General features: G+C 39.2%; 3 protein-coding genes across 3 annotated transcripts in view; 1 reads left to right on the forward strand and 2 right to left on the reverse strand.

Annotated features, from left to right (window-relative positions):
* Nucleotides 1-372: 372 nt before the first annotated feature.
* LOC115786584 (beta-2-glycoprotein 1-like) lies at nt 373-5,379 on the reverse strand. Its single transcript, XM_030738796.1, has 8 exons — nt 5,230-5,379; nt 4,461-4,637; nt 3,981-4,077; nt 3,307-3,383; nt 2,704-2,892; nt 1,888-2,067; nt 1,490-1,687; nt 373-881 (listed from the first exon to the last, which is right to left on the reverse strand). Exons 1-8 carry the CDS (start codon nt 5,297-5,299, stop codon nt 817-819), a joined length of 1,053 nt encoding a protein of 350 aa, XP_030594656.1. The 5' UTR covers nt 5,300-5,379; the 3' UTR covers nt 373-816.
* A 2,486-nt stretch (nt 5,380-7,865) lies between these two features.
* On the reverse strand, nt 7,866-10,731 carry LOC115787574 (beta-2-glycoprotein 1-like). The gene is given in 14 exon segments (XM_030740319.1): nt 7,866-8,027; nt 8,030-8,047; nt 8,407-8,436; nt 8,439-8,474; nt 8,477-8,602; nt 8,872-8,959; nt 8,961-9,052; nt 9,201-9,386; nt 9,737-9,757; nt 9,760-9,812; nt 9,900-9,996; nt 10,130-10,138; nt 10,141-10,308; nt 10,575-10,731. Coding segments are annotated over 14 exon segments (1,086 nt in total). The 5' UTR covers nt 10,645-10,731; the 3' UTR covers nt 7,866-7,935.
* A 4,404-nt stretch (nt 10,732-15,135) lies between these two features.
* The window catches only part of prkcaa (protein kinase C, alpha, a), a 142,496-nt gene continuing 131,325 nt past the window's right edge, over nt 15,136-26,306 (forward strand). The window contains exons 1-2 of the mRNA XM_030741718.1: nt 15,136-15,476; nt 17,189-17,220. Coding sequence (XP_030597578.1) covers nt 15,310-15,476; nt 17,189-17,220 — 199 coding nt within the window. The 5' untranslated portion in view covers nt 15,136-15,309. The remainder of the gene's footprint in view (nt 15,477-17,188; nt 17,221-26,306) is intronic.

The following is a 26,306-nucleotide window of genomic DNA, read 5'->3' on the forward strand; positions in this document are numbered from 1 at the left end:
AGCTTTACATGAGTCACGGTTATATCAGTCCACAATATATACTATATAAAAAATATATGAAAAAATATATTATACAGGGCCTTGGTGCAGCCCCTCAGTTCATCTGCTGGCCTAAACAAGCCATTTACTGTAATTCCTTTCCTTTTAAGGCCACCATTTCTGGGAGCTGCTGTGCTGTACCCCTCTCTTTGATGTCATACATTACAGGAGAAAGAGAAAAAATGACTTTTATTCACCCTTTGCAAGACTTTTAATACTTTTTCCTTGAAAGAGAAAATGTTCGCAGTGACCTGTTAATGAGTTACTCCGACTATATACAGTAAATGTATTACTTTCAGAAAGAGATTTTATAAAATAATTTGGAAACATTTGTGTCATTTTAGTTAATTTTATTCTTATTAGCACAACATTGTTCAGTTCATGACAATTTAGCTGTGAAAAATTAAGTCAAACATACCTAACTCCTCATATTTGGGAAACAGTGAGAAAATACCTGGTTACATTACAATACAGGAAAGGTCTACCTTTGGTTGCATTAATTAATCACCACACATTTTAATTACTGTGTTTAATAACTGCCCATGTATACTGAATATTGACTTCTTAGGAGGTTAATTTCATAACTGAATTATCAACAGAAAATAAAATACCCCCAAAAACATTTTAACAGCCAGGATTAATTACTGAATTACATTTTGTGCAATATAAATGCCGATTGAGTCAAACCATATTCTTTAATATCAGTGAACAGAATGCATCGACATCTGCGTCATTTTGCAGTGCTTCAGTTGTCATCAGTGTGACGCTGCCTTTGCTTCAGCACTGGTTAATTTCTGATGGAAGCGATCTCCAATGAAGTGAATAAGAAGTAGCGCCTGGCTCTGGAAAGAGACACACACAGACACACAGAACAATATCCTCAGGAACTAGAACGGCTTAACAACTTAAGAAGCCTGGGGAAAACCATCATCTGACATTTATTAAAAAAAAGGTGACCTTTACAGCAAATACTGCCCTGTTGTTTATCTCAAGAAAACAGACACCAAAAGCAGCCATGTGTGCTTGCTGTGCTTTGCTTTTTTCTGCAGGGTTGAGTGATAATAGATCTAATGGGAAGTAAGTACTTTCCGCAGCTCCATATGGTGAATAATAATAAACTCCTGTGACACAGACTGCTGATCATTTGTTGAAGACTGTAAATATGTAACTTATACTATGTGCATATGCAATTGATTGATTATTACAATAGGAATTTTCTGTATTTTTATTCTGTAAGTTCCAAAATATGAATGGAGGAAAACACATGTAGCTGACAGGAAATCATTCCAAATATTTCATGCTGGTGAGCATATAGATGTGTTCTTTCTTTCTTTCTTTCTTTCTTTCTTTCTTTCTTTCTTTCTTTCTTTCTTTCTTTCTTTCTTTCTTTCTTTCTTTCTTTCTTTCTTTCTTTCTTTCTTTCTTTCTTTCTTTTTGAAATATACCTTACCTTCATAACATTCAGGAATTATGAGCTTTCCATTGATACACTGCATTGACACAGCATAACCACAATTCCTGTCCTTGTTCATGCAGTAGACTGAGACAATATCCTTGTGTAAGACTTTGTTGGGTTCAAAGTTTCCAATCCATATTTTCTTTCCTTTGTACAATATTCTCCCTCTTTTTATTCCAACCCTACAAGGACCTGTAAATCACAAAAAGGAGAATAAAAAATACATCTACTGAAGATTTGGCATTGTGTAGTATCTTGTCTTGATAACCTTTGAAATATTCCATTCATCATTATGTGAGATAAAAGTGTCCATTCACCTCACACAATCTTCCAAAGCACAGCTATTATCTAAAGTGTGATGTAAAAAGATGTTCTATATACTGCAGTCCTACCCTTGCAGGATGGCTTCGCAGACCAAGTCCCATCCTGCTGGCAAACACTCTCCAAACTTCCTTCTATGACATAATCTCCATTACAGCCGTATTTGATGGTCTCCTGGTAGTCATAGTCTCTCTGGTCATCGTTTGACATGTAGCCTCTTTCAATATTCTCTGGTGGAGGGCAAGTCACCCCTGTAAAGGAGCAATTTGTTCCACTGATTAGAAACTAATAAAAATGTAGCAAGACTTCGTGTTGTCTGTTATTGTGTTTTTGTGAAGCTCTGCATCATTATGACCTTCTTACTGGACAGAAGTGTTTCATTTTCCAACTGTGAAGGCAGAAAATCTCCAAATATATCCAAATCCTTTGTTTTGCGGCACAAATTATAGTTTTTTTCCTCTACGCATACCCAGATTTCACAGCATTTGTGAGGGACAAACAGAACTACTGGTTAGCTATTTGATCATTCTCTGTTAAAAAGATTAGTGATTTAATTCAATCAACTACTATAGCTTGTTACTTTCTAATGCTGGAGTATAGAGTTGCACATCAATTATATAGCAATTAATCGCATAAAAAAAAAACAGTTTGAAATTCAAAAACGGTATAATTTTTGCATTATTGGAAGGCTAACATTTATTGTTTTTGGCTTCCATTTAAATTGAAGGGTTGATTAGTACATAGTTAGTTTTTACTTTACAATATAAAACGCCTTGAGATGCCTGTTGTGTGATTTGCTGCTATATAAATACAATTAAATTGAATTGTGGTTTGTAAATGCATGTGCAGTGCCACTGTAATTACTCCTGCTTTTATAGCCTTCATACTTCGACATTCAGGTGTCTTGGTCCAGGCTCCACTGGTGGTGCACACTGCTGTTGCATCGCCAAAAAGTACATATGGAGGCAGGCATGTGTATGTCCCTGTGATGCCGTAGTCAGTGGTGTTCCCTCTGACTCTTGAGTTGTAAATGATTTTCCCAAACTCTGGGATTGGCGCAAGACCACAGGTCACAGCTGCAACAGGACAGGAACAGTGAGTGAATTTATACATATATCATTATATATAATAAGTGTCTTACCCTATTACTTGTAAATGGTGCCTGTTCTATGTTATGTATTATTTTGCAGGGCTACATCTAGGCCAACTGAGTGATTTCTTATTTCTAGTCAGTCTCAGTTCTAAAAGTCAATCATATGAAAACACATAAACAGCATGAAGGAAGAAAGAAAACAAAAACAGTGAGATATTTCAGACAGTTCAATTAATCTTTCACGTACCAGCATGCTTGTAAACAGTTTTTAATATGTTTACAGTAAACTAAAATCAGGATAATTAAGGAATTATCGAATTTGTTAGTTGTGTGTTTGTCTTTAAAGACCAAAAAAGTTGTAAGAGAGCAAATAAATTTTCCTTTTTGGATTACATACCTATGCATTCTGGTGTTGGTGTGCTCCATGTTCCATTGGCTTGGCAGATAGAAGAGCTGGATCCAGCCATTATATACCTAAGCAGTGCAATGTTATTCATTAAGTTGATGCAATGTGCAATGTGAAATGACACAATGACTCAAAACAGGTTAGATGTATTTTAAGGCAAACACTGAATGAATGGTTGCAGCCGGAAGGTTGCAGGTTCGAGCCCCTGTCCCTGTGCTGTCCTTGGGCAAGACACTTAAACCACATTGCCTAACGGTAGCGCCGGTCTCTGGCTGCATGACCGCAGATGCTCGTCTCTGGATGAGTGATCTGGAACGATCATTTCGTTGTGTGCCTTGTGCGCACCATGACAATGAGTTGAATCTAACATCTATTTTTTAATCATGCTTTACCTTATATTAGCTACTAGACAAAATTGGGGACCTCAGGAGAGGTCTTTTATTTGCACACAGAAAATATCAGCAGTATGTTAGCAACAACAAAGCGCCTGATGGATCAAAAACAAAATTGGCTTCAAATGGCACGTCAAAAACAGTAGCTGGTTATCATCTACTTTTAGTGCATATTATTGAGTCAATATAAGCTTGAGTTGTGGTGTATGTGCAAAGCTATGACATAATGTTGTCTGTTACACACTAAAATCTGACAAGATGTTTTTGCTTTACCCATCATGACATGTATAGTTGATCGTACTCTGGTACACAATATCCTCATAATACAATTCTCCATTAGATGGTGGATCAGGGTAAGGACACTTCTTTGCTGCAAGAGACAATATGTACATGGTAGTGAGATCATATGTACATAAGTTTTGCTATTCATTTTTTTTTTATGAATAATGTGAGTATTAAAAGATTTAAAATAAAGGTGCTGCTTCTTTTATAAAACCATCAAATAATATATGCTATATGATATCAAAACCATGATTTTGATATCATATAGCATATATTATAGTGTTGGAGCAGACATGAAGCATGTCTATGCTTGATTTATTAGTAATATTATAAAATATTACAATGAACATCTACAACCACACTAGAATAAAAACAATTTCTTTCAAAATCTTGAATGTGTCCAAAAAGATCATGAATTTGCCATATGAGACAGTCTGTTATTAATCTCTCACTAGAATAATGGAGACCCACGTATGCACAGAAACTTGGTGCTTGTCCACCCTCCGCTGGCAGTGCAAACAATTGTGCGAGGGCCCGAGATAGGGGTGTATCCTTGTTTGCAGGACAGCACTACCTCCGTACCGGGGCTAAAGGAACTCTGGAGCCCAGCCACATTGATGTTGGCACCCAACTTAGGTCTGGGACATACTTTGAGAAAAAAGGGATTTATTAAGAATTGTATGTTGACTATAGACAGATTTTACATCATACATTTACAAAATATCTAACACATCAAGCCTGCTACTCCATTTACAACATTACAATCAAGTAACATCAGTTTTACCACAGGAATGAATTATTCACATGCAATTATGGAAAAGTGCGCAAACCGGTAAATTATGCAGTTTGGTAAGTTGTTTACTAAAAACTCTTGTAAAAGTCTTATAGAAGAACATTAACTGTCTGTGCTGCAAGAATATTGCTAATTTCCAGAGGCAGCATTCATTTGAAAGTTATTATTGTATGTTTTTATTGTATTGCATATCACTGCCACATATTCAGTCAATTTCAATTGACTTCAATATTTGATTTCAGATTGATTTCCTTATGATGTTAAAATCAAAATATTTTACTTCTGTGACGAGCTTTAGCTGTATAATTCTGCACTCCAAAAGTAAGTTCCAATATGTCTTTAGAAGCTATTGAGATGACAAGAACCTAAAAACATAAAACTGTGAAATTTATATATATATTTATACAGTCAAGCCACATAATGTAAAATAAAAGTGAGAAATAATACCATTGTCAGATGTCACAGTGGCAAAAAACAGGACTGGAGACAGCAGAATCAAAGTCAGCCCTCGTTCCATCTTTTGTAGAAATGTTCAAATGTTCTTCCGTTCTTGTCTGTGGCTTTTGGTTCAAATACTGACTCTCTGTTGCTGCTGTTTGTATTTCTCTAAAAGTAAACAGATAAGATCAACATGAAGTAACTGCATATCTTTGTTTTGCTTTATTTATTTTGCTGACTATTTGCAGTTAAAGGTTGTGATCGTTGTGACTTTTTACTGGAAGTGACAAACTCGATGAGTGGACTTTCCCTTGTTGTTGCAATGACTGTTGCCCAATGCTACAGTCTTTATTACATCCCAGTGTCCCCATTTTGTTGTTGATAAATTGTTCTATAGAGATTAGCACAGTGCTTTGGGGCATATACGTACTTTAGGGGAAAAATATGTAGCCAGATGAAGCCGAATAAATATGTTTTGTTACCGATTGGCAAAAAATGTGTGGTTTGAACCTTTTTTGAAGTCTAAACTCTGTCATGCTGGCCCAATCAGAGATACTGAGATATTGCCAATAAGAGATATTGCCAAAAGTATTCACTCACCCATCCAAATCATTGAATTCAGGTGTTCCAGTCACTTCCATGGCCACAGGTATATAAAACCCAAGTATCTAGACATGCAGACTGCTTCTACAAACATGTGTGAAAGAATGGATCCCTCAGTGAATTCCATTGTAGTACCGTGATAGGATGCCACCTGTGCAACATGTCCAGTTGTGAAATTTCCTCACTACTAAATATTCCACAGTCAACTCAGTGACTGGGAGCAATAATTCAGCGATGATGTGGTTGGCCATGTAAAATTACAAAGCGGGGTCAGCGGATGGTGAGGTGCATAGTGGCAGAGATCGCCAACTTTCTGCAGAGGTCAACCACTACAGACCTCCAAACTTCGTGTAGTCTTCAGATTAGCTCAAGAACAGTGCAGAGAGAACTTCATGGAATGGATTTCCATGGCCGAACAGCTGCATCCAGCCTTAAAACACCAAGCATAATGCAAAGCACCAGATACAGTGGTGTAAAGCATGGAGTGGAGACGTGTTCTCTGGAGTGTCAAATCACGCTGGCAATCCAGTGGATGAGTCTGGTTTGGCGGTTGCCGGAGAACGGTACTTGTCTGATTGCACTGTGCCAAGTGTAAAGTTTGGTTGGGGGGTTATGCTGTGGGGGTTGTTTTTCAGGAGTCAGGCTTGGCCCCTTAGTTCCAGTGAAATACTTAATACTTAATGCGTCAGCATACCAAGATAATTTGGACAATTTCATGCTCCCAACTTTGTGGGAACAGTCTCGGAACATTTTCCTGTTCTAACATGGCTGAGCACCAGTGCATAAAGCAAGGTCCATAAGGAAATGGATGAGTGAGTTGGTACAGAAGAACTTGGCTGGCCTGCACAGAGTCTTTACTCAACCTTGGGAGTGAAATAGAGCAGAGACTGCAAGCCAGGCTTCTCATCCAACATCAGTGACCTCACAAATGCGCATCTGAAAGAATGGTCAAAGATTCCCATAAACACTCCTAAACCTTGTGGAAAGCCTTCCCAGAAGAGTTGAAGCTGTTCTAGCTGCAAAGGGTGGCCCAACATCATATTAAACCCTATGGATTAAGACTGGGATGTCACTCAAGTTCATATGTGTATGAAGGCAGATGGAAGAATAATTCTGGGCAATGTAATGTGTCTTGAAATACAGGAATGCCTTAAATTAATTATTGCTGACGAATTTCAGCAATTGACAGTAACAATTTCCCCACACACTATACTACCATTGCTCATTGTGTCCATGCTTGAAACATTATAATGAAAACCCCTAAGAAAATCCCTCATACTGAAGGAGAAATTGAAAACTATGTAGAGTGAGAGTTCTTGTTTGATTATGAATTTCAGATTCTCAGAAATGAGCAAAGTGTAAGTTACTGTAAACCTAAGCAAGAAACACTGAATGAGCAGATGCAGATTTGATATCAATGCCTAGACTCATATAAATGAAAGTACTGTAGCACACTAATTCAAGTTAAACTGCATGGTTTTCTCCACAATGATGTACTAATAGAAACACACTGCATTTAATCATTATTTCATCCACCCTATTACATATCCAAGCTTTCGAGTCCATTTCCGCTCACTTTTATCACAAGTAGCACTAAAGTGGCATCAATGTGAGTCCCAGCACCTGTGTGGGTTGTTCACCTCCCTGATATTGCATTTGAGTAGTTAAGGTCAAATGGAGAGTCGACTAACATAAAAAGGTGTGAATTGGCGAAATGAAATCTCCCAGGAAAGTTTGTCAGGTGGACATTGTAAGGCACGTCTGCCTCTCTTATGTTAATAGCTTTTTATTAGCCTCAAGCTCTCCAAGTTATATCTTTGTATAACCCTCATCTGGTTGGGAGGTTTAAACTTTTGAATGGGCCAATTATCAAAAGTTTAGCATATCTGAAATGTGAACAAAATTGACACACAACTTATACCTGTAATGTGGACTGTGTATGGCTATAGATGTACAGTATCTGTGTTCAGTATGCAGTGTATGTTTTGGAAATGAAAAAGTTCATCACAAATGTACTCAAGTGTTAATGAATACACATCATGATTGACCACTGATATTTTATTATCAGTTGAATATAAGAAAACAGACAATTACCAATAAAGATAATGGCTTCTATGTTAGCGTGACTGTAAGGTTTCCTGGATGTGCAGCTGGGGAAGCAGCACACATTGTGATTTCTGACGGAAGGGTTTTGGCCTCAAGGTGTACTCCATCCTGCCTGGTTCTGGGGGAAAAAAAGGGGGGAGGGAGCAAATATATTACTGTACTCTTTAAATATTTTCATTTGACTGCACGGGCTTTCTAAAAACATCTGGAAGCCATGTGACAGGAGTATTATATAACTTTTTTTTTTTTTGGAAAAAAATGTAATGGGTGGCTACCAGTGAAGCATACAGAACCTATCGGTTTAACTCAACAATCACCAGCCCAGTTAACATAAAATATGTAATATTGTGGACAACTATAAGTAACAAAGGTCCCAAAGAAATAAAATCACTTCTCTGATTGAGTTTTTTTTTTTTTTTAAATCATGGGGAGAATGTACGCCACCACAGCTGCTTTAAAAGACACACAAGGACTCACCCTCAAAGCATTCTGGAATAGGCAGGTTTCATCATTACAGGTGCTAGCCACAGGGTAACCACACTGCCAGTTTTGTTCAGACAATAGAAGGCAACATGTTCTCCATGGAGGACTCTGTTTGGTTTCAAGTCTCCAATCCAGATCTTCTTGCCATTGTAGAAGATACGGCCTCTTTTGATGCCAACTGCGCAGGGAGCTGGGTGAAAAAAAAAGAGCAGTTAAAGCACTTTCACCAAATATTATAAATCCTGTCTGTGGGTCATAAAAGCAATTAGAATTTCCACTCCACCTTTGCATTAAGAACAGTGCTAAATGATGAGCTTATTCAGCTCATTTCATTTTTAGAGCGAGGCACTGGAGGACTCATGTTATAATGAACAGAAACAGTCTCAGAAGCACTTCAGTAGTTTAAGATGACTATAGAAACTAAGCCTGAAAAAAGATCTTATTTTCCTATGACTCACCCCCGGCAGACCGGCTTTGATGACCAGTTTCCTGTGTTTTGGCACCGTATTTCATTCTGACCTTCCAGAATGTAGTGCTCATTGCCAGACATACTCAACCGTTTCCTTGTAGCCATGTGGCCTCATCACAGCAAATCTTATAAAGCCATTTGGTATGCTTGCTGGCACTGAGCAGCTCACATCTGGAATACGGTTTTGAATAGGAATTAAACAGTTGCTGCAATTTCATTAAAAACAAAATAGACAAAATTGTAAACAACATTTAGAGCACAAAACCTTTTAGTGTTTTCTAAGGATGAAAAAAGAGAAGAAAAGTACGTGTCTGCATACCTCGACACACTGGTGGTTCAGTTACAGTTCCATCAGCCATGCAGAATCCTCTCTCATAACTTGGTGCTTTAGGGGGATTACACTCATATGTCCATGCCTGGCCATACTTAGTTGTGGTTCCAGTAACTGGCTTATCGTGGGCAATTCTACCATCTCTTGGTGGCTTGGGCAGAGGACAGTTCACGGCTTTAAGGGAGGATGGGGGGGTGGAAAGAGGTCAGTCTAAAGTTACACTGATATCAGCTCTGAATTCTTTATTTGTGTCAGCTCTCAGAAGAGCTCAGTGTTTAGGAAAATTCACATTTGGCTAAACTTTTACATGTCTACAAGTCAGACATAATCTAGCGAGTGAATGCAATCCCACACTAACACATCCAAGTGGATAGATATTTAAAATATAGAAAATCAGCTTTGTAACTAAATGAGCACTTTTCAATTTTCTTTTTTTTTAAGTGTAAAATGCTCAGTGACTGTTCTGTTTACTCTGTATAAGTATTAATGATTTGATTTTCACCATGTACATTTTTCTGCATTACCTTTGCAGAGAGGTGGGGGATGCTCCAGGTGCCATCATGTAAACATCTGCTTTCATTGGTTCCTACTAAGACATACCTAATGGCAAAAAAGTTTCCATTACTCTGAGATATAGTAACTGCAAACACAACTCTGTTGGAGTTTGATTCTCGTGTTCACTCTCACCCATCATCACACGTGTAGTTAAGCACACTCTTGAACGGCGCTTCTGTCCTCCCGTTTGCAAATGGCTGCAGAGGTCTTGGGATCTGGCACATCTTAGCTATAGGAAATATGTCACAAAATTCTACATCTGTGGTTGCAGAATATTGGTGCTGACTGTGTCTGAGAGATTTTCTTTTTAGAGCTATAAAACACAGAGGGGTTCACACTCTAAAACCACAATTTTTACTCACGGGAACACCCAGGTTTGACTGCGTCCATGCTCCTGTGGCAGTGCAGGTTATCCTGGGAGCTGGTGTTCTTGAAGGCAAGTACCCCTGTTCACAATTGAGAGTCACCTCTTCTCCAACCTCATACACACGTCTCAGGGTTGAATCGTCAATCCCATCAGTGACAGTAGGTCTGCCACATACTGGTTAAAGATCAGGCACGGAAATGGACAAATTTTTCAGCCAAATTTCAAATGTTCCTAAAAACTCTTTCATAACTCTGCATTCTGTAATCTATTGTTCAGTTAAGAAGTAAACACACATGCATAAAATTCAAAAATATGCAAGCAAATTAGGAGCAGGACAGTGACAGATAAAGTCAAGATGATTCTTGAACATTACCAGTGAGTGCAATAAATTCATTTATTGCAAACTACAAACGCAGCAGTTGTCACCCCTTCATTTTTACCTTTCACAGATGTTACTGTTGTGTAGAAAGCTGCTTGGCCGAGGAGCAACAAAGCCAAAGCTGGCGACATCTTCCTGGGTGTGAAGGCTCTCAGCGTTCCTACATCTTGCGTAGGGATGAGGATCAGCAGGGCTGCTGAAGTAACAGCCAGTGACAGTTTGATCCAATCAGATGCTAGAATAAGCACCCTATTGATTGAGCACAAAGTTCGACGCTGCTGCGTATTTACCCAGAGTTGATTGATAACCTTGATTTGATACAAGAGCAATCAGCAGATACACAGAGTGACACGAACTCACAAGAATGGAAGGGAGAGACTTAAAATGCTGGGGTAAAGATGCAGACAAGCACACAGACTTTTGATGATAAATAATACCCTTTTGCTCTAATAAAGCAATAAAGCAGAGAGCAAAACATTACAGTATTAATGTAGTGGTTTTGTGTTTTCTATGGATTTTTTGATTCCTTTTGATTTTGAGAATCCTTGTGTCTAAGTTTGGCTCTTTTTGTAATTTTGCTTTCTCCAGTCTCATTTCCCCAATAAGTTTCAGTCATGTTCCCTGCTGTGTCTTATCCCCTGATTACCTCATGGGTATATATTATCTGCGTCTTCCTCCATTCTTTGTGTGCCATTCTCTCATGGTTGTGTGTCCCTCCATTCTGTGTTTCTAAAGAATCTCACTTTTGAATAAAGCTGCTTTCAGTTTATGCCTGCCCGCCCGAATCCTGCGTTGGGTCCACACAGCCTGCCTTAACAAATAATACCACAGAATAAAGGGTCTGTCCTGCATTGGGTTCTAGTTTGGGGTAACTAAAAGTTACTTTTTAACTCAATAAATAAAGAAAATTATGAGTTATATCAGCATAGAAAAGGCAAGTATTTGTAAAAAATAGAAATTCTGTGACCTGCAGGAAATTATGCAAAACCAGAGTGGGTCAAAGGATTTGTTGATTACCAGTGAATACCATACCATATGTCCTTCATGGACAAATTGAACTATTCAGATAGGCTGCACTGATTTATTGTATGTCATATAACTCAGGACTTCTCAAAGGTTTTGGCATTAGGGACTTGTAAACTTTTCAAGGAACCTTGTAATTCTAGTATTGCTTGAGCATACATTTACTATTTGTACCAACCACACTCTTAGATGCCTTTTTTTTTTTACTATTTAACTATTTTGTTTCAAAGCCTTTCAACCTGATGTGTCACAACCATAGTCAATATGCATTTACTATTGACACCTTGGCTATGGGTCACAGACCTGTGGGATCCCTGACACCAAAATCTTTTTTTCATTTCCTCTTTTTGCTTTTAAGTGACGTGTTGTGCACAAAGCACAGGATTTTAAAGCACAGTAGATCTGGTAACCTGATTTAATTTATCATAAGAAGAACAGAGATAGCAATACTGCACCGCAGGTCAATGAACCATCCGGGAACTGGCAAACTCCTAGAAGTCTGGACAAACAGCAAACAAATCAAATAGCTTGTAAATCCACACAGCCAGCTGCGACCAAATGTTTCACATGGGAACAAATACCTAGCTGAAGCAAACAGCAAGAGGATGTCTACAAGACAGCATATAGTTAGAAGTGTATTAATAACTCCAATAAAAGAGCTGAATAAAATCTTAAGCACATTATTAGAGATAAACACAGGAAGCTTAAATGAGAAACTAGACTTTGTTAATGAAGTGAGAAATTGGTCTACTTGTGTTCAATAAAGTCTTAGTCATTTTACAAATGCTAACAAAGCTTCTGCACAGGCACAGCCAAAGAAGAACATACACATTTCCTGCACAATTATTGTACTGAAATATGATTCAAAACAAGATGAAATTAACTGATGTGAAATGTAAGTTATATAAGCACACTTGCAGTGCTGACACTGGGTGTACTCACCAGTCCTGGAACTTGGCTGATATTATTTCAGTAACATTACCTCCTTGTCCTCAGGACCTCAGTACTTTCCCTTAAGAACTGAAGTAATAGAAAGCAGAAATCCGACTAATCACACTCCTATTCATTTATGACATATAAGCTTAGCACAAAAAATAAAGACATTTGTGTTTGATTGATTGTTTTTTTTTTGTTGTTGTTGTTGTAACAATGCTTCTTGGCAACAAATCCTATACCACTGGAAAGCCTGTTTATTTCCTCTTAAATATTGCCACATTTGTAAGAAAAATGCATTTGTTGGTTGAGCAGCAGAGTTGAGTATGTGGGTTACACCAATGAAAAAACTTACATCTCGCCAAATCAAACAGCTTATTCTGCTACTCACTCTTGTTTGATGTTGTTTATTAGATTGAAGTCTGAAGAAACAAGACATACTGGCAATTTAACAATGTATACATTTAACAAACAGGGACCTCAGCAGCCTGTGGAAGAACCATACACAGCCGCAACAGCCTGGCAACTCCTCATCATGCTGGTCAGCAGCTCAGTCACACATTGCGGTGGGATGGTATCCCATTCTTCAACCAGCATTTGTCTCAAGTCAGCCAGTGTGGTTGTGTTGGTCACTCTGGCATGAACAGCACGCCCATGCTAATCCCACAAGTGTTCGATGGGGTTGAGGTCAGGACTGCAAGGTAGGCCATCCCATCCTCTCCACTCCCAAATTCTCAGATAAACCCTGCTCTCTGGGGACGAGCATTGCCATCTTGGAGGACTGAGTTCAGTCCCAGACTGTGAAGATATGGAATTGCCACTGGTTGCAGTGGCACTGGTTTTATGACCTAATTGATTTGACTAAACGACAGCACAAGCTGAACCAGTGGATCTGTCTAGATGCGTGCACAAAAACGGAATTTTCTACACATTCTGCCGGTCAAGTGAAAATATGTATTGCACTATTTTCTCCACGCGATGACGCCCCATCCTAAAATTCCTGTTGTAGGATCAGGGGCCTCCTCCCTCCCACAGCAGATCCTGGTGGGTGACATCAGTCCGAGAGAACAGGAGGAAGAGCCGCGGAGCAGCGTCAAAGTCCACAAAGAAACGCAAGAGAACCGCCAGGAAGTTTGTCTTCAAAATAAAAGCAACACATTAACCGAGGAAAACGATCCAATAGCTGAGCTGTCGATAGTTTAGCAGGCTTTAGGCTATATTAGTATATAAGTTTCGCTGGTCAGTATAAACTCTGAGCTATAGCCACTGCTTTACCCCATTACAGACTGAGCATTTTATTTAATGCCTTACTCGCTGATTTAAGCAACCAGTATCAGTAGTATAAGTAGTATAACCCAAATGCTGTGGTCAAATTTTCTCAGGAGCTAAGAAAAACGTGGTTAATGAATGCTCTGCGTTTGATAGAGTGGATATGCAGAATGCTTTCATTGGCTCCTTTTCATGATTTAAAACGTTGGTGTGTGCTGCTTTTATGTATTGTTAGACAAAAAGGGCACTGTGAACAGCTTTCTGTGAATAAGATTAAAGGCGGTACAGACACAGAGATACTGGGGACCCTGAAAAACTGTTGAATTATACTGCATCGTGAAAAAAAAAAAAAAAGCCGTGCTTTTCCAATCGTTTTCCTTCACTGGACTCTGGAAAAACACGCACTAAACATTATCATCTTCATTAAGGTAGGATTTATTGCTTGTTTGTTTTATTTGTCATGGGTGTGGGTGAAAAAACAAGTATAGTTTCAAATCATAATAAAAAAAAAACCCCACAAAATAATTGTAAGCTGATGAAACTCAATTATTAAAAATAAAATCACGGTAAAGCTACTATCATGATGATTATAGAAAATAAAAAACAAAAACAAAAAACTACTACTAATAATAAGTGTCTAGTTAATGTACAAAATCACGGCATGTTGCGTTTTCTGCAAATTAAAATGACAGTGTGGTGGTGACGACAGGCCGTAATCAAAACTGCACAAAAGCATATAAAAACAGCAATTACACAATTATTTACAATAGCCCATATTTGCATTACTGACAAAATACTGATATTTTAAAAAAAAAGAATCATAGTTATTTCCAGCATGCAGTTATTATGACCCTACTTACTTTTAAAGGAAAGAACAAAAATATAGCCCTTTTCAATAAAAGCTCCACATGCCGTCTGCACAGCTGCGGCAGAGACTAAATAATTCATAAAAAGGCTTGACGGCATTATTGACTGACAGCCTTCTGATCTTCACGTGAGCAAATAAACACTTTTTTTTTAGTGTTTTTGTTTACCTGTTTACTTAACCATTCAGTGGGAGTGAGAACAACTGGGTTTTTATGTTCGATTTAAATATAGTACTGATGAAACGTTTTGCCACTAGGAAATGCAAATGCACCGCAGAATGCAAATAAAAGCCTCAGTAGTCTAGTCCTAAGATCTAACTCTAAAGGTTGCATGCCCAATTATATTAACCTGGATTTTCTGCATGGCACAGGTAGCAGGTTTGGTAGGTATGCTTCAGGATGCTGTAAAACGACCTCTCATCTTTAATTAAAAGAGAGCGGGGGCTTTTATTTTGAAGGTTGAGACCGGATGCAACCCTTTTCAGTATAGCTAACTTGACACCGTGCACCTCTGTCAGTGGAGCAGCCCAGTGGTGAAGACAGGCAGGGAAAGCCCTCAGACAGTAAGTACAGTGTTTCCAGCGAAGACCGCCGCTCCGCACTCTTCTGTCGCGACACTGAGGGCTGTGCGTCTGAACGGACTGAAAAACACCTCCAGATAACAACACAAAGCTGTTGCATTTAATACTTTGTTTTTAAGAGGACATGTCTGAAGTAAATTTGATCGAGGCGTCCTCCTCGGACGTAGCAAATAGGTTTGCTCGGAAAGGTGCTTTGAGGCAAAAAAACGTCCACGAGGTCAAGAACCATAAATTCATAGCCAGGTTCTTCAAGCAACCGACTTTCTGCAGCCACTGCACGGACTTCATCTGGTAAGCTTTCCGTCACCCACCTCCACCCCCTTGCCTGACTGCAGCCTGTTGCATATTGGATAACTTCAGTCGAGAGCCTACACTCTGCTCGGTGATGTAACACAACTGCAGGCTAACTTTCCCTTCATAATCCTGCGATCCCTGCACTTCTTAAAGACTTTCTTACTAGAGAAGAGTCAGCACAGGAGTACTAACGTCGTCATAATCTTCCCTAGTAGCTCCACGCTTCTCCAGGGACCCCAGTCTATTGCGTTTTTGTCAGATCTCCCATTTATTTAGTCTATTAACGTTACATTTTGTATGGTAATCTGTTAACTACAGAACTAGGACAGTTTTCAGTAAGAAACGCTGTAATTAAGGCAATCATTTTTGTCTTTGCGGTCTCAATAAATCTGTGTGAGGACCGCGTCAAAGGATGCAGCACATTCCTGCAAGACAAAAACAACTAAGTGAAAACTGTGCCAAAAGCTTCCGTGATGAACCCATTGCCGCTACACAGTCAAGACTGGGCCTGCTTAAAGTATTCGGATGAGTAATAGGTTCCCCTTCCTGGCACCCAGATGGCTTGTTCAGATTCTCGATTTTAAGCTTCTGGTTTTGACTTGGAAACAGCTGAAGCGCCGGTTCTGAGATCGTCTTGGTTCTGCAGCTGACTGACAGAGTGAGCAAATATAGAAAAGCATTTCATCAACTCTACATAGACTAATTTCAACATGTGCACATCCTGTTCAGTTGAGGCACAGACTGTTGTCCCTATGTTGCATTGTTTTGTTTTTTTTTTCCCATTTGTGGCTCATGAGGAGAAATGCATTTGCAGAACGTGACAGAATGTGTTATAAGTTTACAAATGCTGTAAATAGACTGATTCCATCCATATACAGCAGGCAATTCCAGTCTGCGTTGTAGGTTTTTGATTGCAGTATGTGAATGTTTAAAAAAAAAAACTGTTAATTTTCACATTTATGTTGTATCTTGAATGTAAGAGGAGGAAACCTGCAAACAGCTTTGCAGAGCTAAACCAACATACCAACATGCACACTCCTCCTCTGTTTAAGTGGGTGTGTTATCCAAGGGCCCTTATTGCTTGTGGCTTATAGCACTCACAGCTTTACACAGTGACCTATGTCCAACTAAGTGCCACTCCTTAGTGCAAAGCACAAGCTCAGTATAATCATAAATATTAAGGCAAACAACTTGTTGCTTTTCTTTATAGGGACAAAGCTTTCCCATGCAAGCTTTGATGTTAATGAGGATTTCTGCAATGACATTGTGATTAAACCCAAATAAAGTCAGCAGTAGAACATAGTCTGCATGGCCACAAAGGATCTGGACACCTAGCCGTTACAGCGATGTGATTGTAGACCACTATGATTTACTCCCATTCAGCCTCAAGAGCATCAGTTCAGTTGCAGCTGGCATTTCAGTTTGTTCGAAAGGTGTTGGATTGGGCTGAGGTCAGGGCTCCTCGAGGCCAGTCGAGCTCGTCCACACCGCAGTCAGAAAAATGCCTCTTATGAGGACGGTGGCGCTTTCAGCAAAACATGAAATACCAAAAACCCTGCAGTGCTCTTCTTTAATTGTGGTGTAATATGAAACACGTGGTCCCTGGATTGAATGAATGCATGTGCGCATGAATGAATGGATCCACTGTGCACATGTTTAAAGGAGTGAGAGTGAACAACTGCTCAATTTGTCCTACTCTCTTTTCACAGGGGATTTGGAAAACAAGGATTCCAGTGCCAAGGTAAAACAAAATTCACTGATTTGTGAGGTCTTCAGTTAAAAACGTCCGTCCGTGTGTGTGTGTGTGTGTGTGTGTGTGTGAGAGAGAGAGAGAGAGAGAGAGAGAGAGAGAGAGACATGTACAGTATATTAAGCATAGGTTTAGAACTATTTTCTCATTTAACAAAATATTGTTCTTTGTTTGACAAATCTAGACATAGACTTTACTTTGGTACTGTTACTCAAATCATCACATTTAGGATTGATACATTTTTGTCACTTTTTCATGAATTTTGCCACACTACCTCCATTTCATTCCTACAACCATAAGAGAAAATGACACGTGAATGCCTGCGAGCGCCACTTCTGCCTATTCTGCTGGTTTATGGCACATGTGGTCATCATTACTTGCTATATTTTAGTGTAAACCAAGTATTTGGAAGCTTCAGTAATGCTTTTGATATCTGTGGGACTATCCAGGTGTATCCATGGTGTTACATTAAATGCAAAGTTTTGCTAATCAAAGTAATGACTGCAGTTTGATGTGACGTGTGAAGCTCTGTCCTTGTAGACCTGTGTTTATTGGAAGTAGTGGAACTAGAGTAAATGAAGTGTGCTGAGCATTAAATGTGTTATCTTAAAATAGAATTTGAAGAATGACAGGTAAGGCAGTTTTAGAAAACAGAAAGAGAATGAGGGATAGAGAAGAGATACAAAGTGGACAGTTTTCTTGGCTTGCACTGGCCCTGAGATCACCAGCATCACTGGAGATGGTTTTCCTATTAACCACAGTTTTGAGCTTCAGCAAGCGTGTAGTCTCTGAATTCCTCATCTAATGTGGAAAATCTGTGGACTTGCCAGAGCATTAGTCTGGCTACAATTGCCCAGGTAGCAGAGCGGATAATGTCCAACAACTGACACTCAGGCTCTGCATACATGTAGCGAAATGAACAAAGAACTTAAAAAAAAAGAAGAAGGAAGATTTAGTTGGAGAAGTGAGTGGAGCCTTCTTGTAGGTCAGACTCAGTTTTTTTTACACTCAAGCTCGATGTGCAGGCCGCCTTGCAGCTGTGAGAGTGACGTTCATTGGGCCCTCCTTGCTCTCCCGCTGAGAGATCACTAACCATAGTCTGTACGTCTCTACAGCCTTCTCCCTCCCTGACCAGTCAAAATGCTGAGAAAGGGCTTCCATTGCAGTTCTGCCACGAGCTTTCATGTTTTAATGGCGTTCTGCGTACTGCACTCCCCCCACTGTCACAGAGAGAGTGGTGTTGGAGGAGAAAATAACCTCATTCCTGAAGAAGGAAGTAATAATGCCAGTCGTCTAGTCAGAGCCTCAGAAGTGCTTCTTCTCCAGTGTTTGTTGCTTTGTAGCTTTAGCCTTAGCATTCCACAAGGGATGGTTCACATTAAAGTGAAGCTTCAGACTAGATGCAGGTAGTCGTCATTTATGTGACACCTACCTACGTTCAGGTGTCATATTTTCATCTTTGTTAGTTTTATTTGTCCAAAATCACCACGTTCAGTTAAAAGTTCATCAGAAAAAGGAAAATGTCACATCATATTGTGTTTCAATGTTGCACAATCCTAAATTATAATTGACATTTGCAACCAAATTGCAGCGCAGGCAGATTTTGTCAGTGTTGCATTGTTGCAGTTTTCGTCTGTACAGCCTTTGTTGCTGCATTGCTAAATTACTGCATCAAAACCACCAACTATACATGAACTACCTACAGGATGTGCATGGTTCTCAAAGACAGAAGACTCTCTTTCAGTTGGAAACTTAAAGATAAACACTTTGTCACACAGAGTGTTTAATCTCTGTGATTCATAGACTACTCTCTTGAGAGTGTCAGGAAGAATGAGACACGGAGAGGTTTTAAGTGAATCATTGCTCATCTTACTTATAAATGTAGATGGTTTATAGTGTCTTTAAGGCCATACGGTATGTCTGGTTAATGTTTACGCATAGGAACATGCATATTAGCCCATGTCTACATGGAAATCCATGTTTGACCCGTGGGCATGACTGCCAACAACCTCACACCCACTCTTCTATGTGATCGCCTCTCACACAAGTGAGATGTTGCCTGTTCTCAAGCCTCGCTCCTACTTGAAAACAGGCTCGGTAATGAGTCACTCTAAGGTGTCAGAGTGTTGATAGCCTAACATGTTTTTGCATAACCTGACATTATCGTCAGCGTGTCCGCAAGCCCTATCCTCTGCTTTCACTTCAAGTTGCCATTTTCCTCCTGCCCCATTGTTACTGTCACAGCTTCTGATACAGGAGATGATAAACTCAGGGGTGGAAGGCCATCACACCATCACGTACACTTACAAAACGTAAACACAGATGGTGTGCTGGAGCTTTTTCTTCTGTGCTCAAGCCTGGCCGCACCTTTATTATTCCATCATAAATCCAAGTGAGGACCTTGTAAATAAATAATGATACTGCCTCATCAAGACAAACGTGATTGGTTACACTGCAGCCATTCAAAGAGAGAAAGGTCCCTACTTTCAAACATCTGCTTAGCCATCAAATATTAAACTTAAGCTTCTATAAAATAGGGGTCAAGTCTTCCAGCAGAGGCAGCGAGCTGCTCAGTGACTACTTGAAAATGACAAAGTGATGAACTGGAGAGTGGCATTTCTATAACAAGAGTGACATTTAATTTTCAGCCGAGTAAATGTCCCTTTTCTAAGAATAGGCTGGGCTCCACTGTGTTACATCATCAAGTGTAGTTTATGTGTTGTAAGCTTGAATTTGGTCATTCAAGGTTGCATGTTATATATTTAAGCTCAGTTAATGTGTTTATTTTTGCATGGATTTTTCTTAAAACATTTTAGGATTAAAAAGATAGAGTACGTAACAGTTTGGTCATTTGGGATGTCTGAATTCGTTTGTGTCTCTGAGCCAATCTGAGCAAAAGCGATAAGTACATAAATCAATTTGATTACTGCAAAAGCCTTTTGAAATATTGATTAAGCTATTGATTGGATGAGAACAACTGCCTGAATATGTGAGCTTGGGCTTCAGAAAATTGCAGTGGGCAGTTTTTGCCTTTTTATTTACAAATTAGTTAGCCTGGAAAATAACTAATAGATTAAGTATTAGCACACACTCACTGAACACTGTATAAGGTATACCTATTCAACTGATATTTAATGCAAATATCTAATCAGCCAATCACATGGCAACAACTCAGTGCATGGTCAAGATGATCCACCGAATGGGGAAAAAAACGGTGATTGAAGTGACTTTGAATGTAGCATGGTCCTTGGTGCCAGATGGGCTGGTTTGAGTATTTCAGATACTGATATTTCAGATCTGCTGGGATTGTCTCACACAACCATCTCTAGTTTTTACAGAAAACAGTCTGTAAAAGTGAAAATATCCAGTGAGCGGCAGTTCTCTGGGTGAAAATTCCTTGTTGATGCCTGAGGTCAGAGGGGAATGCCCAGACTGCTTGGAGCTGATAGGAAGGCAACAGGAACTCAAGTGATCACTTGTTACAATCAAGGCGTGCAGAAGACATTGAACATTGAAACAGATGGGCTACAGCAGCAGAAGCCCACACCAGGTGCCACTCCCGTCAGCTAATACCAGGAAACTAATGCTACAATTTGCATGGGCTCACCAAAATTGGACAACATTGGAAAAACGATGAGTTTCAATTTCTGCTGTGACATTCAGACGGTAGGCTCAGAATTTGGCATAAAAAACACAAATACATGGATGCATCCTGCCAGACCAGAGGGTGCCCGTCTTCTGATGGCTGCTTCAACAGGATGGCGCACCATGTCACAAAGCTCAGATCACCTCAGAACTGGTTTCCTGAACGTGCCATTGAGTTCATTGTATTCAAATGGCCTCCACAGTCACCAGATCTCAGTGCAATAGGGCACCTTTGGGATACGGTGGAACAGGAGGTTCACATCATGGATGTGCTGTCTGCAGCAACTGTGTGATGCTGTCATGTCAATATGAAGCAAAATCTGTGAGGAGTGCTTCCTCCATTTTTTTTGAGTCTGTTTGACGAAGAACTAAGGTAGCAAGGTGTACCTAATAAAATGTCCAGTGAATGTATACCTGTTGCATCTTAGTAATGATGATACATTTTAGCATGTAGTAGTAATACTTGTGGGCACAGGTGAAAAAACAAATCAGATCCCTCAACATGACACTCGAAATAAAATACTGCAGCCAAGTTAATGTTGTGGAAACAGACAAGCCTATCAGTAACCACCTCTCTAGATCTGTATTGTGAACAAATCTGTCTGTCGTCTCCTGGCTACTTTTCCTGCAGAGTCTTATTTCAAGCTCCTGGCCTGCTGCCGTTGTGCAGCAGGGTATATCTCAAATCACCATTCAGATGACGCTGTAATGCAGTCAGGCGATTTGTACTCATGTCACTCAGCTGATTTACTGCTCAGACCTCGTTAACCTCACTCCACCTCTGGAAATCTTGGAACTTGAGGGTTTTTTTTTTTGGATGCATAGGAATTTGTTATTTTTCATCTTTTGATTTGCCAAAGTTTAATCTGATGGTTTATTCCTGTTCTGCTTGACATTCAGATAAACATCGTTTTAGTGAGTCACAGAAGTCTTTTGGCCACTGAAAAACCCTGAAAACCATTTCTGGGGAACAGGTGCTTTCTTCAGGACACCTGTGTGACACAGAGGAGTTTTAGTTCAGCATCCATACCGTGCCATTCCAGAATTTCTACCTCAAGTGGACTTTCCAAGGAGATTATAGATGGTATTATAAGGCCATTGCTCCCTGCCAGTGTAAAACACAAAGCCATTACAATCCCACAGTATTGATCCTATTTTAGATTTTATTAATAACAAGCTTTTGAGTCCATCTAACTCTATAAATCCTTGCTTTTGTCTCCTTTGACAGATACGAAGCAGGAAATCGTTACTCACGTCTCAAAAACATATGCTCAAAAATTGATGTTCTTGCTGGCCTTTGTGTAAAATGGCAGAAAATGCAAAATCAATTGAATAATACCCATAAACCTCCTCTTTGTACTGACTATAATTTAAACACGCCTGTTAGAAGCTACATCTGAACAGCTAAAACATCAGTAGAGTAGAAGACAGAATAAAAAAGAAAGATGGTCTTCTTTTGATTCAGAAAGGGTATTCCTGTGATGTAGTGATTGCTGTCTTGTTTTCATCTCCATACGCTGGCTGTAATACAGGTAATTTCTGGAGTGCTGAGGCAGTTGATGGATATGTTCTCATATAATGGTTTCTTGAAGCTGACCTATGACTTCTGCTTTTTTGTACACAATTCATTTTCAAACCTTGCTCAGTATCTAACTGTGGGAGCACCCGCTGGTGTGTCGTAGAGAAACCCAAACTCCTAAGAGGGAGCAGTACATGATGCTCAGCTATACAAGCAAATGTGATGACTTTAAGAACCTTGTTGCAGGGATTACTCTAATCAACCTTGTTACCTCTTTGATGTTGATGTGTTTGATCAGGCTCTGACAGTTAAAGAAAAATCATAGTGACTGCAGATGTCTTCGTCTCTTAAACTGCGTCGCTGCACCGTGACTTTGTTAGTCCTGTGCTGCTCACTGTTTATTCAGAATATCCTTGTCCACATCCGCCACAGTTCCATCCTAATAAGGTGTTGACAGTCCACGGGAAGGTGAACTCCTTGATGGCCAAAGGGCTCTTTTCACACCGCGCGGTGCATGTATTCTTCTCTTTTTCTTACGCTCTCATTTCTCACTGTTAGTATTTTTACAGCGGCTCAAACACCGCAGTTCTTAGTGTTTTTCTGTTCCACTTAAATGCTACATCATTTAATACAAAGGATTCAGCATCAGTGTTAGTGTCAGTGTTAAACTGAAAAGGCAGATTGTGTGCAGACAGCTTATTTAAACCCTTCCCTTAGATTCATTATATATTGCTGGGTAGCCAACACTGGCAATTATATAGCAATTATATATTGTGAGTGTTGGCTAATGATGTCAAATTGTCCAACATGGATGTGAAAGCATAGGCATTAAGAGCAGGAAGCCGGCATTTAAGGGCACCATTTCTGTTGAGTGGGAGATTAGTGCTTCGTAGAGAGAACAACGCATTGGCTCTTGTTTTTACTTCTCCGGGGGGGGCTGTAATAAACTCCATCTTTTCATGAATGGCATGAGAGTTTATTACAATCTTAACCTCAGGTGGTCTGAACACTAATGTATGCCTGGGTGAGTAATGCTTTTACAGTTAAATTATTTTAAAAACAGGGCATGTCTGCAGTATAATAGTGAAGCCAGCGGCACAAGATATTACAAAATAATATAATCTCTAAAATCCACACCAGTCATTTATTTAATATGTAGAAGTAAAACAGCTGATTTTTGCAAGCACTGTACTTAGCTTGGTCTCTCAAATGCAATGCAATTATAATCATTTAGTCTTGTAAAAGCAATGAGTAGAAATTACCAAGGGTTTAAAATCCTCACTGAGTGTCCCTTAAAGTACTAATCCATGGACATGCTCATAAGTGGCTCTTCAGATTGTGGGCATGCAAAAAAAAAAAAAATTAATAATTTAGTAGGTATTCTTGATTCTTTAAAAAAAAATGCACTTAACCAAATTGCAGAAGAGATTTCAACTTCAAAGAAAAACACAGAGGATAGGCATTAGTTTTCAAAACCTTTAACATCATTTTGATTTCATCATTTGGTCCTTGAAAAAAATTATGATAATGTGAAAAGAAAAGGTTTATGACAGAGCCGTGAAACCCTTGTGATGCTGGGAGTCTTATATGGCATCAGTTTCAGTTAGGGCTTTGGAAACACAGACCACTCTGCAACATCTGTTGCTTTATCTCTGCTGCCGTAGTGGTCGTGCCTTTGTTTGCACCTTCATCTCGCTTCTTTTTTCTCTCTCCTCTAAAGCAGCGGTATACTTAGAACAAAGAGACAGATCCATTGCTAACAGCTTTGATGAATTATCTGTAGCAAAACACTGCAAGCTTTTATTGTTTCTTTTCCTGTTGCTATCTTTCTACCTGTTTGCTTGTTGCTCTGTTTGCTCTCTGTCACAAAGCTGCCCCATACTTTTCCCTGTGCCCTGATCACAGGCCATGGGTTTGCTCCTTTAAGGACACTGCCTTTCTTTATTTCTCTCAGCGCAAACGCACTCTCACATATGCAATCCTTTTATTTCCTGCTGGTAAACAGCGGAAATATTCAGTTTCTGAAGGGTATTCTTTTGATACACTGCCCATTTGTGCTCTCTGGAATATGATGTTCAAACTGCAACCTTGATACTATTTTGGCCCAGAGTTAGAGATAGAGAAAGATACAAGATTCAGAGATCATCTGAGTGGAGTAGAGCAGAGAAGAGGCAGTGTGGCATATGTGTGTGTGTGCATGTGTCTATGAGACATAGAGGGAAAGGGCAGAGTTCAATTTAAGCTATATTTAGAGTTGTTCCTTGGTCCCCTGAAGATATACACTGCTATGCAAAGCACTGGATCTGTTTATAGGATGCTTGTTCTGTCTTTTCAGACAGCCACTATTGGATTACATAAGGGCTTTATCTAGGGATGCACACGTGCTGTGCAGATGTTATCAACTTACTGATTTGACTTTTGTTCATATGCAAACTCTGGTCATTGTGGCATTTTATTTTAACCAGTTTCCCTCAAAACATCAGAAAAAAGACATTTTAAGTCTAATTGTTAATATTCAATTGTCTAAAATCCTCTTTCAGTTTTTTGTTCAAAGTACAAATTTTCTGCTTTTATAGGCAATTTACTATTTTGAAAAGTTTTAAAGTTGTTAATTATTTCTCATTGTTTCAGAATTTGTGCACAGAATTTTCTGTAGATGTCTTCTAGTGGATACTTCAGACCTTTATTAGACAGACACTCGTCGATCATTGATGGTTAGAAATAACAAGAAAGGGAATAGACGGTGCAATAAACTGATAAGCATCAGTTAGTAAAAGACTACATCTAATAAGCCTGTTACACATGCAGGACATCCAGTTACTTAATCATTTCAATATTAAAAACATGAATCATATTAAATATGTTTTATTATTTTTTTCAGTGTCTATAGTTACATTAATCAAAAATATGTGATATATATACCAAAGTAGGTAACAGGATTCTGTTAAAAAAAAATTCAGATGTCAAATATACAGCATGTGCTGCAGATTTGTATTTTGACCAGAGCTACTTGAAAATAGTCAACATGTATCCCGATAAAATAAAAGCAATATCAACCATAGACTGTATTTAAAAGATGGACATCACACTGATCTTGGATTATGCATTTTTGAAGCCTCTGTGTTAGCATTTTGTCTGCAGCTTACAGCACAGAGCCATATTTGAATGAGAGGTTGGAGTACTAAGCTATCAGCTCTCTTGACAAACTAATAAAACATAATTTCGCTCACCAAAATAAAAGCACAAGCTTTTTAGATTGGTTTAGCCACGCAGCAAACCATATTATTTGTCAGATAATTCCATAAAAATGCTCCAAAAGGCACTAACGGCACAAACATTGCACAGAAGTCAACCTTAAAGACTTCAGTTAGCAGACGTGAAGCCTAGCAGACAGCGAGGTGCTACGGCTTCCTGACAGACAAAGGGGCCTTGGGTAAGTACCCAAATTGTTGCACCGCCACATAGGGTTGATTTTTCAGTGGTTTCCACTTGGCATCAACCAGTAAAATCAATGCTTCTCAGAGGTCAAGAGGTCTGTCAAGCACATTGATGCCTTTACCGTTTATAGTCATTACACAATGATAGACACATTTAAATTGGAGACTGTTCCAAGGAACATGTACAGTTTACTCTGGTGCCTGTTGAGAGATACAGGGAGAGATATTTCCTCTTTGACAGTTGCCATGATAACAAACTCCAGTAATCACTCCAGGAGGAGTCCTGCTCTCCTCGGCTCAAAATATTGTGTTCTTTTGTAAGGTTAGTGGTAAAATGAAAGTAATTTAAGTTGTCTACTGTGTTGTTCCATCAGCGCATACACTGGAGGCACTGAGATACAGTATCAAGTTGTAAGTCACCCATATTTTGGAAGCATGTCAGCACAGTTAATTACTCTTACTCATGCCAAAAGTAA

The sequence above is a fragment of the Archocentrus centrarchus genome, chromosome 1 (genome assembly GCF_007364275.1).
Source record: "Archocentrus centrarchus isolate MPI-CPG fArcCen1 chromosome 1, fArcCen1, whole genome shotgun sequence".
Taxonomy (NCBI): Eukaryota; Metazoa; Chordata; class Actinopteri; order Cichliformes; family Cichlidae; genus Archocentrus; species Archocentrus centrarchus.

What these genes read in the sequence shown, in the direction of transcription:
- LOC115786584 (XM_030738796.1), bottom strand. Translation starts at nt 5,299, where the DNA reads ATGGAACGAGGGCTGACTTTGATTCTGCTGTCTCCAGTCCTGTTTTTT. An exon ending in AACTATACATGTCATGATGG is followed by an intron (nt 3,384 to 3,980) that starts GTAAAGCAAAAA and finishes TGCACTGCTTAG; the next exon opens with GTATATAATGGCTGGATCCA. An exon ending in AATTCCTGAATGTTATGAAG is followed by an intron (nt 882 to 1,489) that starts GTAAGGTATATT and finishes GTCTCTTTCCAG; the next exon opens with AGCCAGGCGCTACTTCTTAT.